The sequence below is a fragment of the Microcebus murinus genome, chromosome 16 (genome assembly GCF_040939455.1).
Source record: "Microcebus murinus isolate Inina chromosome 16, M.murinus_Inina_mat1.0, whole genome shotgun sequence".
NCBI lineage: Eukaryota > Metazoa > Chordata > Mammalia > Primates > Cheirogaleidae > Microcebus > Microcebus murinus.
This window is the reverse complement of record NC_134119.1, coordinates 64,247,109-64,265,548: the sequence shown is the minus strand read 5'-3', so window position 1 is coordinate 64,265,548 and position 18,440 is coordinate 64,247,109. Positions and strand designations below refer to the sequence as shown.

General features: G+C 54.2%; 1 protein-coding gene across 2 annotated transcripts in view; it reads right to left on the bottom strand.

The window, feature by feature from the left end:
- Positions 1 to 685: 685 nt before the first annotated feature.
- The window catches only part of NECTIN2 (nectin cell adhesion molecule 2), a 28,357-nt gene continuing 10,602 nt past the window's right edge, over positions 686 to 18,440 (bottom strand). Inside the window, exons 2-9 of one of the 2 annotated variants that reach the window (XM_012761360.3) lie at positions 17,522 to 17,911; positions 15,099 to 15,395; positions 13,886 to 14,003; positions 13,414 to 13,562; positions 7,060 to 7,213; positions 2,680 to 2,743; positions 2,459 to 2,545; positions 686 to 1,790 (exon numbers count right to left, since the gene is read on the bottom strand). In XM_012761360.3, coding sequence (XP_012616814.2) covers positions 1,524 to 1,790; positions 2,459 to 2,545; positions 2,680 to 2,743; positions 7,060 to 7,213; positions 13,414 to 13,562; positions 13,886 to 14,003; positions 15,099 to 15,395; positions 17,522 to 17,911 — 1,526 coding nt within the window. In that variant the 3' untranslated portion in view covers positions 686 to 1,523. Of the gene's footprint in view, positions 1,791 to 2,458; positions 2,546 to 2,679; positions 2,744 to 7,059; positions 7,214 to 9,496; positions 10,230 to 13,413; positions 13,563 to 13,885; positions 14,004 to 15,098; positions 15,396 to 17,521; positions 17,912 to 18,440 lie in introns of those variants that run through there. The other variant, XM_012761361.3, reaches the window with a different exon arrangement.

Sequence of the window (18,440 nt, the reverse complement as noted above, 5' to 3'; positions counted from 1 at the left end):
ACCACCCCGGTTAATTTTTGGGTTTTTTGTTTTTTTACGAGACGGGGTCTTGCTCTTGCTCAGGCTGGTCTTGAACTCCTGACCTCAAGCCATCCTTCTGTCTTGGTCTCCCAAAGTGCTAGGATTACAGGCGTGAGCCACTGAGACTGGCCCATCATTTTGTTTTTGATTGATGCATTTTTGCTCATTACCCTCATTTTTCTTTGGATCTTTGGCCCTTTTGTTTTTGTCTATAACCCATTTTGATTTCTTTCTTTCTTTTTTTTTTTTTTTGAGACCGAGTCTCACTTTGTTGCACAGGCTAGCGTGAGTGCCGTGGCATCAGCCTAGCTCACAGCAACCTCAAACTCCTGAGCTCAAGCAATCCTCCTGCCTCAGCCTCCCAAGTAGCTGGGACTACAGGCATGCACCACCATGCCCGGCTAATTTTTTTCTATATATATTAGCCAATTAATTTCTTTCAGTTTATAGTAGAGACGAGGTCTCGCTTCTCGCTCTTGCTCAGGCTGGTTTCGAACTCCTGACCTCGAGCAATCCACCCGCCTTGGCCTCCCAGAGTGCTAGGATTACAGGCGTGAGCCACCGAGCCCGGCCCATTTTGATTTCTAGTTCACTGATTCCCTTAAGCCCCTTACTCATTTCCCATCCCTGTCCCTTCACATGGCACAGAAAACGCAAGACCTGGTCAAAGTATAAATTCATATTTTGTAGGAAATGTTAACTTATAAAACAATATCACATCCCCTACCTTCAACCCAGGTAACTTGAGGGGGATGTTTAGGTCCCACCCACTGGGCAGGGGTAAAAGGATTCAGTAGTCTTCATGATAACATCAAATTCTTCTCCCAAGGCTGGGGCTATCAAGGCACACTCTGCATGAGATTTACCCCCATCTAGCCCTGGGCTGGGGCTTCAAGCTCTGTAGACAGGAATTGGGGTAGTGGGGCTCAGGGAGGGGTCTGGACCCTGAGACTCCTGCCTGCAGGAGAGGAGATGGGAAAGTTCTACCTTGGGCTGGGGAATCCCTTCCCTCCCACCTTTGGGAAATAGAGTGGGGAGGGGGCAAGTGGGGCCCTGCCGCCTGGAGGGCTCAGGTCTGAGCAGCAGGGAGCCCTCAAATCGCATTCCAGACCTATTGGGAATTTACTGCCTGAGGACAAATCCTAGGTCTGGGGTCTTCTTTAGGATTTGGAGGGAGTGGAGATGTTGGTGGAAGATGAGAGGTATGGTCTAAGGTCACAGTCTTAGAGAGAAGTCCTTGGAGTCAGAGGTTGGGCAGAAACATACTCTTCCCACCCTGCCTCATAAAATAAGATGACCCAGTTTCCTTTGTCATGGTGGGTTTCTCTGGGTCAGAGATCATGGATTAGAAGTTGTAGTGGAGCCACCAAGGTAGAAGTCACAGATGGAATGCATGTGTGTTAAATGACAGTGGCCTGGCCAGAGGTCAGGGGGGCACTAGATCCCCGACAGAAAGCTAAGGGATCAAAAGATGAGACGTGAGAGGCCAGACCCATGGCAGCTCACACATACATGGCCCGGGACATGACAAAGCCTTTGCCCTGGTAGGAATCAGAGGGGCTGGCATAGGACAGGGCATCGTAGATAGGGTTGATCTTGTCCAGATAGTCTTCATCCTCCTCCTCCTCCTCCTCTAGATCCAGGGAAGCTCCCTCCACAGCAGGTGGCCCTGGAGGCACCAGGATGGGGGACGCCAGGCTTGTGGCCCCAAGGAGCAGGGGTCCTGACCGCTCTTCCAGGGTGGGCAGCTCATGGTATCGAGGCATTTCCTGGGGGTAGGGAGGATGTGGGAACTTAAGGTCACCTCCTGAGCATGGCATAGATTCCCAATCTGCCCCTTGACCTCAAAATCCTGATCACCCTCTCTCCACAAAAACCAGATCTGATGTCACCCCTTGTCCCCTGAGTTGATATTGCACTGAGACAATCATCTGGCCTCTCCGGAACCCAAAGCCCAGAGCACAAACTTCACCCAGTAGTCCTGGGCCTCACATTTGCCCCTTGATCCTGACCCCATGTCTTTCCCCATGAACCTTTCACCTTAATCTTGACCCTAACTACTTACTCTTGAGCCCCAAACAGGCCCTTCAACCTTGACTTGTCTCAACCTCAGTATCTGACCCCTGATCTCCAGTAGAACCCTGAGGGGAGTGACTTTATTTGTCTTGTCCCAGCACAGTATCTGTTAAATGTAGATACTCAACCAAGTTTCACTGATGGAGTGACTTTGAACTCTAACTTTGTGTCTTTGGACTTTTTCACCCCTGACCTCCCCCACTGAATCCTGAATACATCTCAGTGCTCTAAGTTCCGACCAGAGAGACGTAGCCCTGATCTTGAGTTTGTAACCTTTAGTGCTTGATATCTTCTGCCAGGGCCTGACCCCTGACCCTTAAACTTTGACCTTGAACCCACCCCCGTCCTTCCAAGCTCCTACCTGCTCAGCACATGAGACGCCAGCATCAAAGTAAGGGGTCTTGAGTGGGCTGTGCTCCGAGGCCCCCAGAGTGAAGAGCTGGGAGGGCTGTGGTGGAGGGGGAGAGGGAGGTCAGGAACCCCCCACTCCCAGCCAGCTTCCCCACCAAGGCCCTCCCCCAGCCCTGGCCTCACTGGGGAAAGCTGGGCGGAGATAGCTTGGGCTCCCAGGAAAGTGCTCACCATCTCTGGCTCCTCCAGCTTTGCCTTGGGGGTCGGCGGCTTGTAGGAGGGAGGTGCCTCCAGGCTGTGGAGGAGGAGGTAGGTGAAGTGGAAGCTAAGACCTGGGCATCCCTCCTACCCCAGGGTTGCTGCATATTCTGTTCCCTCTGCCTGGATCTCCTTTTTACCCCCCCCCCCCCCACCTAGAGTAAGAGTTCTCATTCATCCCACAGTCCAATCTAGCTGTACTCCCGCCTCAGGGCACTTGCTGAGTTTGTATTGGAATGTTATTTACAACATCATCAATTAACATACCCCACTGTGAGCTCTGCTAGGGAAAGAATGCGATGTGAGTCATCAACTCAGTGTCCCAGAACCCACTATGAGGAATTCAGTCAATGCGAAAAGAATGAATAAATGAAGTGCTTTTTGTATCCCTTAAACTAGGTTAAAGTCTCTTATTCTACAAACTCACAGACCAAAGCATCCTGTGTACATAATAATGATGGGTGCTTACTATGCCTTCAATCAGCCCAGCTGCCCCCTCCTCCAGGAAGCCTTCCTTGACCACCCAGGCTGGCTCAAATGCCCCCTCTGGCCTTTCAAAGTTCCCTCCTAGCCCATCCCTGGGCATGGAGACAAGTCGGTCTCCTACACATCCTAAGTCCCAGGAGGGCAGGGCCACCTCAGACACATTGGGTCTCAGCCCTGAACCGGGCACAGAGGAGATCAATGACAAGGTGTTGGTCTGAACTGACAAGATGATTAAGACAGCGGTGCACAGACTTACCTGTGCATCTGAATAACTTAGGGAGCTTGTGATAAACAGATTCCAAGCCACCCTGCAAATGTTCTGATCCAGTAGGTTTGGGTGCAGGCCCAGGAATGTGCATTTTTCAGTTTTTCTTGCTCCCATACCCACCCACCCATCCAAAGTGGGCAGTGCTATGTAAGAAACACATTTGGCCACAAAAACACTTGCTCAATGAATTTCAGCAAGTAATTGGGGCTCTCTGAACCCATTTCCCCTTTGATAAAATGAGTCTCATTAGCTCCTTCTGAGAACAAGTATATTATATTTACTCCTGTGGACAAGTTTTAAATGTTTGTTTCATCCTTGTGTCCTTAACCCCCAGGGCCTATTTCTAAATCAATGAATGGATGTGAGGTTTCGCTGAGGTCACACATGTAAAATGTGAGAAAAGAAAAATAGCTCAGAGTTAGATGTCTAGGTGGTCCAGCAAAATTAAAATATGATGATAAAATTTAAAAAAATAAAAGGGAAAAAAATAGCTCAGGGCAGTGTGAGTTATCTGAGTTAAGAAAAGTTATCAGGCTCAGAGAGATAAGAATATGGGACTTTAGTCTCACACACTCACACACACATCCACCCTAGGGGCAATTTTGTTGTTGTGGTGGTGGTGGTGGTTGTTATTGTTCTTTTTTTTTTTTTTTTTTGAGACAGAGTCTCGCTTTGTTGCCCAGGTTAGAGTGAGTGCCGTGGCGTCAGCCTAGCTCACAGCAACCTCAAACTCCTGGGCTCGAGTGATCCTTCTGCCTCAGCCTCCCGGGTAGCTGGGACTACAGGCATGCGCCACCATGCCCGGCTAATTTTTTATATATATATCAGTTGGCCAATTAATTTCTTTCTATTTATAGTAGAGACAGGGTCTCGCTCTTGCTCAGTCTGGTTTTGAACTCCTGACCTTGAGCAATCCGCCCGCCTCGGCCTCCCAAGAGCTAGGATTACAGGCGTGAGCCACAGCGCCCGGCCTATTGTTCTTTTTTGAGACAGAGTCTCGCTTTGTTAGGCCGGGCGTGGTGGCTCACGGCTGTAATCCTAGCACTTTGGGAGGCCGAGGTGGGCGGATTGCTCAAGGTCAGGAGTTCGAAACCAGCCTGAGCAAGACCCCGTCTCTACCAAAAAAAAAAAAAAAAAAAAGAGTCTCGCTTTGTTGCCTGGGCTAGAGTGAGTGCTGTGGCGTCAGCCTAGCTCACAGCAACCTCCAATTCCTGGACTCAAGCAATCCTGCTGCCTCAGCCTCCCGAGTAGCTGGGAATACAGGCATGCACCACCATGCCCGGCTAATTTTTTCTATATATATTAGTTGGCCAATTAATTTGTTTCTATTTATAGTAGAGACAGGGTCTCACTCTTGCTCAGGCTGGTTTTGAGCTCCTGACCTCAAGCAATCCATCCGCCTCGGCCTCCCAGAGTGCTAGGATTACAGGCGTGAGTCACCCCGTCTGGCCTAATAGTTTTTGTTGTTTTTTTTTTTTTTTGAGACAGAGTCTCGCTTTGTTGCCCAGGCTAGAGTGAGTGCTGTGGCGTCTGCCTAGCTCACAGCAACTTCAGACTCCTGGGCTCAAGTGATCCTCCTGCCTCAGCCTCCCAAGTAGCTGGGACCACAGGCATGCGCCACCATGCCCGGCTAATTTTTTTTCTATATATATTAGTTGGCCAATTAATTTCTTTCTATTTTTATATTAGAGACAGGGTCTCCCTCTTGCTCAGGCTGGTTTTGAACTCCTGACCTCGAGCAATCCGCCTGCCTTGGCCTCCCAGAGTGCTAGGATTACAGGCGTGAGCCACCGCGCCTGGGCTGTTTTTTTTTTTTTTTTAATTGTAGTTTCGCTCTGTCACCTGGGCTAGAGTGCCATGGCATCAGCCTAGCTCACAGCAACCTCAAACTCCTGGGCTAAAGCAATCCTCCTGCCTCAGCCTCCTGAGTAGCTGGGACTACAGGCATGTGCCACCATGCTAATTTTTTCTTTTTTTTTTTTTAGTAGAGATGGGGTCTTGCTCTCGCTAGGCTGGTCTTGAACTCCTGAACTCAAGTGATCCTCCCACCTCAGCCTCCCAGAGTGCTAGGATTACAGACCAGCCCTGGCCCTAGGGGCAATTGTTGAAAGGCATTTTATTCCTGACTAACTGCTTCACCCACTATCTTTCAAGTTCCTGGAATTTGTGACACAAAGAACAATGTTATTTTAACAAATTATTGGTAACAATTTAGGAATTGCCTCTTCTTTATTCCTTAAAAACTCACTTGTAACAGCTGCTAATCAGAGTCTATATTTAGGGCAACTTGAATCTATGCTCCTCTCAAGCTTTGGGCTTGAATAAACTCTATACTTACTCAAATTTTTGAATCTCATTATTTATTATTCATTTATTTTTAGAGACAAGATCTTGCTCTGTAGCCCAGGCTGGAATGCAGTGGCCTCACTGCAGCCTTGAACTCCTGGGCTCAAGCCATCCTCCCTCCTCAGCCTCCTGAGTCACTGAGATTATAGGCATGAGCACCACCCCTGGCATGAGTCTGATTATTTAAAGATGACAAATAGACAAATACATCTCACTGAATCTGGCACAAAACAAATGCTCTGGCTGGGCGAGGTGGCTCACGCCTATAATCCTAGCACTCTGAGAGGCCAAGGAGGGCGCATTGCTCGAGGTCAGGAGTTCAAAACCAGCCTGAGCAAGAGCGAGACCCGTCTCTACTATAAATAGAAACAAATTAATTGGCCAACTAATAAATATAAAAAGAAAAAATTAGCCGGGCATGGTGGCGCATGCCTGTAGTCCCAGCTACTCGGGAGGCTGAGGCAGCAGGGTTGCTTGAGCCCAGGAGTTTGAGGTTGCTGTGAGCTAGGCTGATGCCATGGCACTCACGCTAGCCTGGGCCACAAAGTGAGACTCTGTCTCAAAAACAAAAAACAAATGTTCTACAGAGATTTCCCCAATATCCAGTCTCCCTCTTTCTCATAGTAACAGAGATTTTGGCTGGACACATGGCCAGAATAAATACTACATTTCCCAGCTGCCCCTGCAGGTTCTGGCCAATAGGATGTGAAAGGAAGTAATGGGTATAACCTCTTAGCTGTTTCTTTACAGGGTGGCCAACTGCCCTCTATTTCCCTTTCCCCTTCCCACTGGCAGGAAGTGGGGCATTAAGGCTAGGATAGCCGGCCAGTTCTCTTTTGCGGGGTAAACCAGCCTCTGCCCAGTCTGTGGAATAGACTTTCTATATAGTTTCTGAATAAATTTCACACTCACTTAAAAAAAAAAAGAGGCTAAAATGGCCGTGTTTGGTTACCACATACATAGACCCTGATGGAAGAGTGGGCGCCATCTTGGAATGAGAATGAAGCCCACACTCTGGGGAAGGTGGAGCAACAAGATGGCAGGAGCCTGGGCTCTGATGAGACTCCACAGAGCAGAGCTGCCCTACCCATACTTCACGGGAAGGAGAAATGAACTCTCCTCTCTCTACCCCATTTAGGTCCCAGTTATTTTGGGTCTCTGTGTTTCACACAGTCGTTCTTCTCCCTGCCCCGCCCAATGCTTCCCAGGTCTGCCACCCATCCCCCACCCACTTCTCAGGGCCCATCACTCACTCCTCCTCCTCCTCTGCCCCCTGCAGCCTCTGTTCCTTCCGCTGCTGTCGGCAGATGAGAATGCCCGTGGCGGCCACGGCTGTAGCAATGATAGCAGCGATGATGCCTCCAATGATGCCACCCGTGGCCCCTGCACCTGCTGTGTTGGGGGACTCTGAAAGGAGAGGGACGGCGTGAGGTCTGCAGGAGGAAGCCACAGTTCCTTATTCCACGCCACCCCCCACCCCACGTCATCACCCACCTGTCTACTTCCTCTCCCATGGGCGAGGGACATTCTTTCCTTCAACTAATCCTCACTGGGCACGATTACGGAGCATTGGTTGGGTGTTGGCCGTGGGAGACCAGAGTGGAGAACAAACACGCAAAGTCTCTGTCCCCATGGCACCGTGGCACTGGTTGAGCAGGGCAGCCAACAGTGAACAAACCAAGATGGTGTCTGCCATGCAGGTGGGAATAAGTGGCAGGGGATACAAACATAGAGTGGGGAAGGGGACAAGGAAGTGACGGAGGGGCCCCCAGAGGCAGTCAGAGACGGCTTTACTGGGAGGTGAGATTTGAGCAAAGAGATGTCAGGGCTGAGCCATGAGAACGTGGGGACACTGCAGGCAGAGGGAATAGCCACTGCAAAGGCTTTGAGGAAGCCTCGTTTTTTAAGGAAAAGCGGGACACCACATGACTGGGGCAGAGCGAGGAGGGGGAGTTGGGTGATGAGAAGGGAGGAGATGGGGGGCACTAAAAGGCAGAGAACTGGGGGCGTTGTGGGATTGGTAACAAAACTCATTACTGGGCATGGAATCTTCTCTAACCTAGCAGGAAGGAGGGTTGAGACACTCAGCCACCCCCCCACCCCACCCCCTCCGCCAGTGCCTCTCCTTTCAGGCCCTTCCCATTTTTGTCTCTCCCGTGTGTGCTGTCCTAACGGCGCAGTTATTGCAGCAATTAACTGTTTACTTGCCAATTTCCACACTAGACCGTGAGTCCGCAGGGCCACCACGCAGCGGGTGTCGGCTGGACGTGTAAGGACGCCCCGCATGGGCACTCAAGGACCCAACGTTTGCCAGGCAGAGAAAACACCCCTGCCCCTGCCCTCCCTTTGCCCGAGGAGGGTGGGCAGTGTGGGTGGCGGGGTACAGACAGTGAACAATCGTGGAAGTCACAAGTGACCTGCACATCAGCCCCACGATCCAGGCGAGGAGAGGAAGCTCCCCAGAGCACGTCTGCATCCCTGGACTGTCCGACCCCCAAGCTCTGGTTCCACAGCCGGGCCTGGAACCGGAATAGCGGAGTGATTGCTGTTTGGTCCACGCACACCCGTCATTATCCTAAACACAGTGCTATTCCTGGCGTCGCTGTGGGCTGCGCGCCCGCGGAAGGGCGGGGCTGAGTCTGCGCAGAGCAGATCACCGCTGCGACCGCGGCGTCCCCGGGCACCCGGCTCCACGCAGAGTACGTGGCGGTGGGGGCTGGTTGAAAAAATGAACTTCTCAAGCCCTCCTGGCTGCTCAGCCTGCTCTGAGGGCACCAGATCCTTACTGGGTCCCAAGACAGCCTTGTTTGGCAGACATGAGCGCCAGCCCCGGGCGCTGGGGAGAGCAGAGGTGACCGGGTTTAAAGCCCATTCCATTGCCCCTCACTGAGCCTGGGATCCCAAGGACCCCCTTGGTCTTTGGTTTTCTTATTTTTTAAATTTATTTTAAATCTTAATTAATTTCTATTTTTTAGTAGAAACGGGGTCTCGCTCTTGCACGGGCTGGTTTCGAACTCCTGACCTTGAGCATTCCTCCCACCTCAGCCTCCCAGTGCTAGGACTACAGGCGTGAGCCACCGTTGCTGAGGCTGGTCCTTGGTTTTCTAGCTGGGGGAGGGGATGGACATAGAGCTGCAGCCTCTCCCTCTGAATCACCGAAAACCCCCTCGGGTGGAGCCCAGGAGCAAGGGGTAGAGGAAGGAGGCCAGGAGAGGCCAGGATGGGGGTGGAGAGGTGGGGCTTTCCTGTATCCCCAGCACCCCCCACCTGTCCCCTGCCTAGATCCTCAGCAACCTGGGTGGGGGGCCAGGTCTGAGCTGCCTCCAGAGGACGGTTCCTAGCCCTCTGCCCTCCCGTTCGGGGCCCAGGGCACAGAGCACCTGCTGCCCCAGCCCCGCCCCGACCCAGGGAACCCAGTCTGGCCACTCATCCAGGGAGGCAGCCTCTGTCCTGGGACCAGAAGTCCCAGTGCCCCAGCCTCTGAGCCCTGAATCCCATAACCTGATTCTTAGTCCTAATGACCTCAAGTTCTTGGACATCCAATGTGCCCTTCAAGGACCCCAGTGGTCTGAGCCCCCAGCCCCACCAGGCTCCCATTCCCCCGGGCTCAGCTCAGTTCTAGGTCCCTGTGGCAGTCACTCTCTCCCCAGGACCCAAGGAGGGGTCTGATGTATTACAAGACACCCCCGATGTTTTCCTCCAAGGCATTTATTAACTCCTGAGTGTCATGGGGCCAGGGGCAGGCCGGAGCCCAAAACAAGTCTCTGGGGGTGTCCTCCCTGGATCCCACTACTGAGCTCGCTGGGGCCTCCCCTTCCCCACGCAGCCCTGGAGACAGAAGTCCAGTGTGTGGCTGCGCCTCCCTCCAAATCCCAGGAAAGCGGGAGGCAGCATTCCAACTCCAGTGTTGTCCAGACAAACAAGTCCAACCAGTCTGAACCCTCGGCTGGTGTGGCCAGGGGGAGGGTGGGAGGGCTGTCTCTGTCTGTCTTCGGTCACACATACAGTCACACGTAAACTGCCCGCCGTGAGATGAGGGAGCCATCCAGCTGCGACTCCATGTCATCTTCGAGTGCAGGGGGTGGAGGCAACATGAGGCCTTCCTCTGCCTTCTCCTCTTCCTCCTCCTCCTCCTCGTCCTTGTCCTTGCCATCTGGCCTCATGGAACCAGAATCTATTGGCGTCCAGAAGACGGGGCCCCCGTTCCCATACACCTGAGTTTTCGGATCGTAGGATCCCCCGATGTCTCCTCCGTCTCCTCTTCCTCCTCCTCCTCCTCCTCCGGGGCTCTTCCTCTTCCTCCTCACCCTCAGCAGGATGAAGGCCAAGGCCCCCCCAGCCAGAAGCAGCAGCACCAGCAGCGTCCCTCCCACGGCCCCCCACACCAGTGGACCCACGTCTCGGGGCGAGGCCCGCGGGGTGTCTGAGGAGAGAGAGAAGGAGGGGTGAGAGAGAGAGAGAAAGGGGGACACGAGGTCACAAGGACAGATCGAGGGTGGGATGCAGGGGGAGTGACTCTGCCTGGGCAGAAGAATGGAGGAGGAGGGAGGGAAGGGGGGAGGAGGAGGGAGGAGGGAGGGGAGGAGGAGGAGGAGGTGACGGCGGGAAAGGAGAGCCCATCTGAGACCCCTGGATACAGGCTGGGCACTTTGTGCCAGGAGGCACTGCCAACTGGTGGCTCCCAGATGTGTGTCCTCACATCTGCACAGAATCTTTCAAAAATTGCAAGCCAACGTTTCAAAAATCAGGTGATTTCACCTAAACACCCAGGTTTCTTTTAGGGAAAAAGAAACCAGAGCTGGCAACACCGGACTCTCATCTGGGGATCGGCCGTTGCTGGGTGAAAGCTGGCTGTTTGGAACAGCACAGACCTGGCCGCCAGGTCACTTGTGGAGACCCTCCGGGAACCTGAGTTTGCAGCCCCCTCTAGACACGCTGTGGGCCCTCCCACAGCTTCAAGGTCAGGGTCACAGAATCTCGGGGCGGAGGACAGCTGAATTTGAGCATGAGGCTATCTGATCCCAGGGCTCTTTGTGCTTTGAAAGAAGAGGGCTGGGGGCCTTCCGATGACTCCTCCCCACGGAGCGGCTGGGAGCACCTGGTCCACGTGGTGTGGCCACCTGCTTTCTGGGCTGTGCATCCCAGCATGTAAAACAAACCCCATGATCCCGACTTCCTTAATGCTACCTGCAGCGGCTAAGCGGGTGGGGGGCGTCTGTGGGAGGTGGGGAGAAGCGAGGAAGTGCCAAGAAGACAAGGGAGGGGGCTCCTGGGCCACACACCAGCGCCAAGGGAACCTAGCCCAGTTCCCCCTGCACACCCTGGCCCCACCCCTGCATGCAGGGCCTTACTGGGAGAGACCGGCGGGCTTCACTGCCACCTGCCCCCACCCCTCTGGCAAATCAGTTTAGTGACTCACTCCCAGCATTAAAAAAAAAAGTAGAATAGAGTCTTTTTCAGGGGGTTTCTATGTTTACAACTATACATGGGGTTCAAGTGTGAAACTGACTTTTCTGTGTCCCAGGAGAGCGGGTTAGTGACATCTGGAATCCGGTTGGAGCTCGTGCCGGAATGCTGGTCTGTGTGTCTGGGGGTGCTGTCTGTGTTTTGGGGCTCGTGGCTGAGTCTGCTCACGTGTCTGGGTCGAAAGTCCTTGGAGTCTCCCTGAGGACACGTCTGTCCCGAGGCGCAGTGCGTGTCCCTACGTGTGCACCGGTGTGAACCCCAAACTGTGTCTTTGTGATAGTGTGTCCCAGTCTGTGTGAGCCTGGGAATGTGGGTTTGTGGCTCAGAGACCCTCTCAGAGCCACCGTGTGGCTTCTCTGAGTGTGGCTGGCTGCAGGGACATTCACTGCCTGCGACTCAGGCGCGTGTCTTTGTGACGGTGATTTGACTACGGGTGGGCCTATGGCTGCTGTTGGGGGCCATCGGGGGTGTCATCCACAGGGCTGAGTCTTTCTCCAGGCTGTGACTCTGTGTGTGTCCCCTCTGGCTGGATAGTGCTGACGGCCTGGTGCGCCTGGACCCTGTGCCCGTGTGTCTGTGGGTCTCCCTGCTCATGGTGACAGTGTCTGTGTTCTGCAGGGGACAGCCACACGGGTGTGCACTGGGGCAGAGGTTAGGGCTGTGTTTCCAGTTCGGCATCTCGCTGGGTGAGTGGAGCGGACACTCCTCTGGGCGTGCCTCTGAGGGCAGGGACCGTGTCTCGGTCACCATTGTATTCCCAACCTCAAGGACAATGCCTGGCAGACAGGAAACCTCAACATACTTGGCAGATCATGATCTGTTGGCTGAGAATCTCCATAACGGAGTTTCTGGAAGAGTTTCGGAGGACGTGTTCCTCCGGAAGGCCTGAGTCTACTTCTGAGTCCCTGTGTGCGAGGGGTGACGATCCTGCACGTGCTGTCGTTGGTGTCGTTTCGCTTCCAGTGTGTCGTCTGTGTGTCCCTCGTTGGGGGGAGGTGTCCCTCGTGTGGGGGGGGTGTTTGTGCACATCTGTGCCAAGAGAGGCCGATGGTCTCTCTGGGTTTGTCATGTGTGACAGTATTTCCGATAGGTATGTCCTGGCTCCCTGGTGAGAGTCTGAATTCCTGAAGAGGGGCCTGTTTTCCTGTGGGTGTCCCTGCCGAGGTGTGTATGTTGTGACATTATGTCGCAGTAAGGGGGCTTGTGACATTATGTCTCAGGAAGGGGTCTGCTTCTGTCTGTCTCTGGGTGTCTGCCTGCATGATAAGGACAGCCCATGTCTGCCAGTTTGTCCCCACATCTCGGGTCGTGTTTCTGAGGGGCTCTGTCCCTGCCCACCAGGGGGACCATGTGTTTACGACGTGTCTGCACAGGCCCGCTGCATGGACTGGCGCCCTGGGACGGTGTTTCTAAGAATGGTTCTGTCCAGGTATGTGTGACATCCCTTGGGCTCTGGCTGGGTGTCACCTGGCTTTGTTCAGTCGGTCTTGGCCAGGGCCACTGCTCTCCTGGGTGCTTGTCTGGGTGACCGTGGGTTAGAGTGTGTGGGGTTACGTTCCAGACCCATCTGCAAGGGTTTCCCAGCACAGGGTGTATCTCTGCAGATGTGGGTCCTGCCCGCTATGGCTCTGACAGAAGGGGTCTCTGGCCCCAGCCCTAGGGTCCATGTCTCTGTCTTGGGTCACACAGCCCTATAATATTCCCTGCTTCCCTCTAGGTGTGTATGCTTTACACATGTGACTTCCACCCGGCCTTTTCCTCCCAGGCTACAGGCCTTGGGCCTGGCTACGTTTCTGAATGGGGACCAGGGAGCCGCGTGTGTGTGACTCTGTGGCCATGTGTCTGACACAAGCTGGAGCCTGTGGCAGCTTTCCTGATCTCTCCCTGAAGACCATTCACAGGCCTCAAGCCCTAGACTCTGCTGCCCACCCATGCCTACCCTGTCACCCCAAATCCAGACCCTGACCCCAGGCATGGGGCAAAAGCTAAACCACCCCCCCTCCCGGCAGCAAGGCGGGTCAGACCCCACCCCAGGTCGGCGGCACAGCCCCTCCACCCCATGCAGCGCCCGAACCCGAAGGAACGAAGGAAGGAACTGGGGAGCAGACCAGGATCGCACGTGGACCCCAAGACCCCCTTACCTCGGACGAAGACAATCTGCTCGGCGCGGCCGGTGCCCACGGCATTAGTGACCGTGCAGATGAAGGTAGTGTTGACCAGTGTGTCCACCGAGTGGATGATCAGCTGGGAACCCTGGGCCACTGCTGAGGCTGGGAAGACGCCTGAAGTCCTGGAGGGGTGTGGGGTCAGGTGAGGGGATGCTAGGGTGGGCAGCGAGCACAGGCCTGGTCCCTGATGATGGCACACCCTCAGGAGCCAGGCTCCAGGGACCCAACCTGCCCCTGGAGACCCCGAACTGCCAGACTGCAGGCTCCCTCCATCCTGGCCTCGGGAGTTCAGGCCCTAGGGACCCTTCTCTCATGACATCAGGCCCGGGGGACACCTCTCTCATGACAAAAGGGTCCAAGCCCCCAGCCCCTCCTCCCTCAGACCTGGGGTCCCAACCCCCAGCCTCCTCCCCCAGACCCGGGAGTCCGGGTCTACTGCACTCACGTGCTCCAGTCATAGCCTGTGGGCTCTGGGTTGCTGCGGACGTCGCAGTTTAGGGTGGCCTCACCACGGCCGAGGTACCAGTTGTCATCATAGCCGGAGATGGAGACCTCAGGTGGATCTGGGGGAAGTGGGGGGACTGGCTTAGGGTGGCAGGGAATCCCAACCAGGAATCCTGATGAAATGGGGTGGGCTGGCAGGAGGTGACCAGTAGAAACTGTCTGGGGCAAATCCGTCCAGGCCGTGTATGCTGGGGCCAGTATAGACACTGTCCAGGGAAACCACTACAGATAATTTTGAGGGAGTCATTGCTCAGGGCAGGCCATGCCTGGGGCAGCCACTGCTGATAAATCAGCATAGACTGTGCTCAGGGCGCGGTGCACGTCAGCGAATGTCGTACACTGCCTGCAGGAGCCAGTGTAGACGTGGCTTGGGGAATCTGGGCACACAAAGGCATCGCCTGGGGAGCCAGCACAGCCCACACTGAGTTGGGATGTGGGGTTTGTTTGGAGCTGGTTCATATCTGACAGTCTGTGTGAAGAGTGCTGGGGAGCCTGAGGGTAAGATTAGGGGCGTCAGTGTAGGCATTTTCTGGAACCAACAGGGCCCAGAGGGTCAGCGTGCATAACACTGTGGAGCAGGGACTGGTGTAGAGAACCCAGGAGAGTCATGATAGACAGTGCCCAGGGAAGCCGGTTTAGACAGTATGGGAAGGTGTGCAGACAGTGCTGGCTTGGGCAGTGTAGACTACAGCCCAGGGTAGTTGATGTAGACAGTCAGGGAGCCGTGTCAACCAGGGTCCATGGGAGCCAGAAAATATAATGTTGGAGGCAAGTGATTGCTGGTAAACCAGCTCTACAGAGAAAAAAAGCCCTAATTTGTAGTGCTTGCCAATTTCCTTGGTGTAAATATTCCACCATGATTGAATTCAAACTACCAACAAGACTTAACTGGGTGCAGAATTGGGAAGAAATGTATACAGTTGGCTCTTGCAAGCCCATCCCAGCTTACCACAGATTGGGAGCAGCATGGCAAGAGCCCAGTGAAGCCAGTGTAGACGAGAAAGGGGAAGTACGTAGATGTTGCCCACGGAGGCCAGTGTAGACAATGGGCAAGAAGGCAGTGAAGCATTTGGCTCAATAGAACCAATGTAGACAACATTCAGGGACAGTGCAGACAGTATTGTAGGGGTGGGGTCACCTCCTGGCGCACTCACAGCGCACGGAGAGGGTCACAGGCAGCAGGACTGGCTCCTTGAAGCTCTCGTGTTCCACTTTGCAGGTGACCTTGGCACCATCTGCTTGGCCCAAAGGTACCAAGGTGAAGCGGCTGGTGACGGTGACTGTGCCAGGCTGGGGCCCTGCCACCTGGCTCTCTCTGGACTCCCCATCCAGGGGTGACAACCAGGAGATTCGGGCAGGTGGGCGGCCCCCCGTGGAGACGCAGCGGGCCACGGGCACGGGATCCAGGCTGAGCGTGACTTCCTGTGCCTCAGCGTGGTTCTGGGGCTCGGCTGCGGAGAAGATCAGAGGGGCGTGTGTCACTCCTTGCCTGCGGTCGCTCAACAAACACCTCAGCAGTGGAGTGGAGCAGTTAGGTCCCCACTGCCTGGGTTCAGATCCCAGCTCTGCCGCTTAGCTCAGGGCAAGTCATTTTGTAACTCTGTGCCTCAGTTTCCCCCTTTTAAAATGGGGATAATAAAAGTCCCCACCCCATAGGATTGCTGTGTGGATTAAATAAGTTGATATAGGCTGGGCACAGTGGCTCACACCTGCAATCCTAGCATTTTGGGAAGCCGAGGCAGGAGGATCGCTGGAGGCAGGGAGTTCGAGACCAGCCTGGGCAACATAGTGAGACTGTGTCTTTATTAAATTGTGGGGGGGAAAAAAAAAGAAAACCCAAACCAAGCCAAAGCTGAATAATGTGGTTCAAAGGTCCAGCTGAAAGGCCCCTGTTTCTTTTCCTGTAGTCACCGTTAGATCATGCTACGGGAAGTGTGATAAAGGTGACAGATTTGCAAAGCTGGTTGGTTTTTTTGCCCTTTCCACCCCATCCTCCTGGAAAACATGGAAAAATTTTAGGGCAAAAAAAACCAAAAGCAAATCTCCAAGAGGGATCTCTTGTTACAAAAGGGGGCCCTATTCAAATGCTGTCTTGCTCTTGCCTGTAAACCTGCCTCGCCCTTCCTCAATAAACTTCATGTCCCACTGGCCCTTGCTTTTGATGTGTCTGGTCATTCTTTGGCCAAAAGCACACCACAAAGAAACCAAACCAAACAAAACAACACACACAAACCTCCAGAGGAAGAGCAACCCATGCTTACTGATGTGTATGCGTCCCTAACCCAGACTGTCCCCAGAGCTCTGGGAGTCATGGCTCTTGCTACCTGCAGAGCCTGGTGCATGGTAGATGAACTCAAACCGTCTCTTGAACTGAAATGTCTGCACGAGGAGAGCGACGTTGGTGAAGCGAGGGGAGGAGACCAGCTGTGCTTTGCATTATATGGAAAAGAACTGATTTCCGGACCCCTGGCAAGGAAAGCGTTTGCCCAGGACCAGGATGGGTGGCCTTATCACACCCCCTGGGGCTGGGAAGGGGAAACTAGAGCATCTAGAATGTCCTGGCTTCTGAGATGTTGCCAGGGGAAGGTGGGATCCCAGGGGGTTTCCAAGATTTGGTAATAAAGAGCATCCTTCAAAAAACTGTCTTCCCCACCTCGCCAAGTGGCTGGGCTCTTTTTGATCCTCCTTCCTCCCCAATCCACGGACAAGCCGGTGTCTACTACCTTCTAAAAGCATCTTTAGGCCACCCACTTCCCTCTACCCCCACTGGCGTGTCCCTCTTGCAAGCCAGTGCCTCCCTGAGCTTGCAAGCCCTGCTTCCTTCTACCTGTGTCCAGGACCCTGCCACCTGTGGCTCCCCATACGGCCACCAGTCATCTTTTTATAAAGCCGACAATCTGACCGGGTCCCTCGTGTGTGGTTTGACAGCTCCATGACTGAGACGCCTTCCCTGACCATTCTATCTAACTTGGGCCTCTGTGATGCTTACGTCTAGGCCATCACCTCCTGCCTGGACTTCAGCAGTTGTCCCCGTGTGGCCTCCCAGACTCTGCACTTGCCCCGCTCCCCGGAACCCCAAGCCCCAATTGGCAGGAGCCTGTGAAAACCCAAACCAGGGCACATCTCTGCTGCTCAGAACCCACCAGAGCTCTCATTTTTCCAGGGCAACAATGGCTTCACGTGGTCCGTGAGGCTGTCTGTGATCTCTGTCCCCCTCGCCTCCCTGAGTTAGTCTCCAGGCACAATGACTTCTTTCCTGGCCCTCAAACACTCCAGGTGTGCCCTGCCTCAGGGCCTTTGCACTGACCATTCCCTCTGCCCGCAACTCTCTCCTCTTAGACAGCTGCGGGGCTCCCTCCCCTCCTTCTAGTTTTGCTTCAAATATCACCAGACCTCCCCGGGTAAAACCTGCCCCCCTCCAACTTCCGTGTCACCTGTAACTGCCTGACTTACTCTTTTATTGTCCTTATATTATCTACTCTCCGAGAGACCACAGAGAAGGCCAAACTCAGAGCTGAAGCCGAGAGAGAAACAGACCTGCAAGGGGGCACCCCCCCATCCTACCCCCCCTGCTCACCTATGGCTCTGAGCCAGGTCACCCCATTGAGGGAGCCCTTGGGGAAGGTGGCGAACTCGCAGGTGTAGTTGCCCTCGTCCTCCACCGTCAGCCCCCGGAGGGCCAGCGTGGCGTCCCGCAGCTCCATCTTGGTGCCTTGCCCAGCCCCGGTGTTCTGCCCGGCGGCGACGAAGGACAGCCGCTCACTGCCGGGCTGCGGGCTGGGGAAGCTGGGACCGAACTTAGGGTGTAGGGTGGCCACATTCTGACTGACCCCGGCTGCATCCAGGCGCTGCCAGATCACCAGTGACACTTCCACTTTGGGCGTGGGTGGCAGCAGGTGGCACGGCAGCTCCACAGTGCCCCCCAGGTGGCCTTGAACCTCAGGTGGCATTTGAACATCCTGGGCTCCTGGGGAGAGAGGAAAGAGAGAGGAGGTCAGGTGGAGGAAAGATCCAGAGAGCTCTAGGCCAGGCAGGGCCATCACTGGGGGCCCCCACAGGGACATGCTGTCCCCAGATGCAATGTAGGCCTCTTCGCAGGGTCCTGATTCCAACTAGTATTTTGGGGCTGGGCACGGTGGCTCACGCCTGTAATCCTAGCACTTTGGGAGGCTGAGGTGGGAGGATCGCTTGAGTCTAGGAGTTTGAGGTTGCAGTGAACTATGATGACACCACTGCACCCTACCCAGTGTGACAAAGTAAGACACTATCTTAAAAAAAAAAAAAGACATTTTTGGGGAAAACTAGGGGAAATCTGAGTCTGGACCAAATTACATATAATATCATTATGTAATTACTGTTAATATTTTTAGGTGTGATAATTAAATTGTGGTTAGGCACAATATCTTTTCCCTAGAAAATACAGAGTTGAAACATTCCAACTGCAACGTACTCTCAAATGGTTCATTAAAAACCAAAGAATGGGCCGGGCGCGGTGG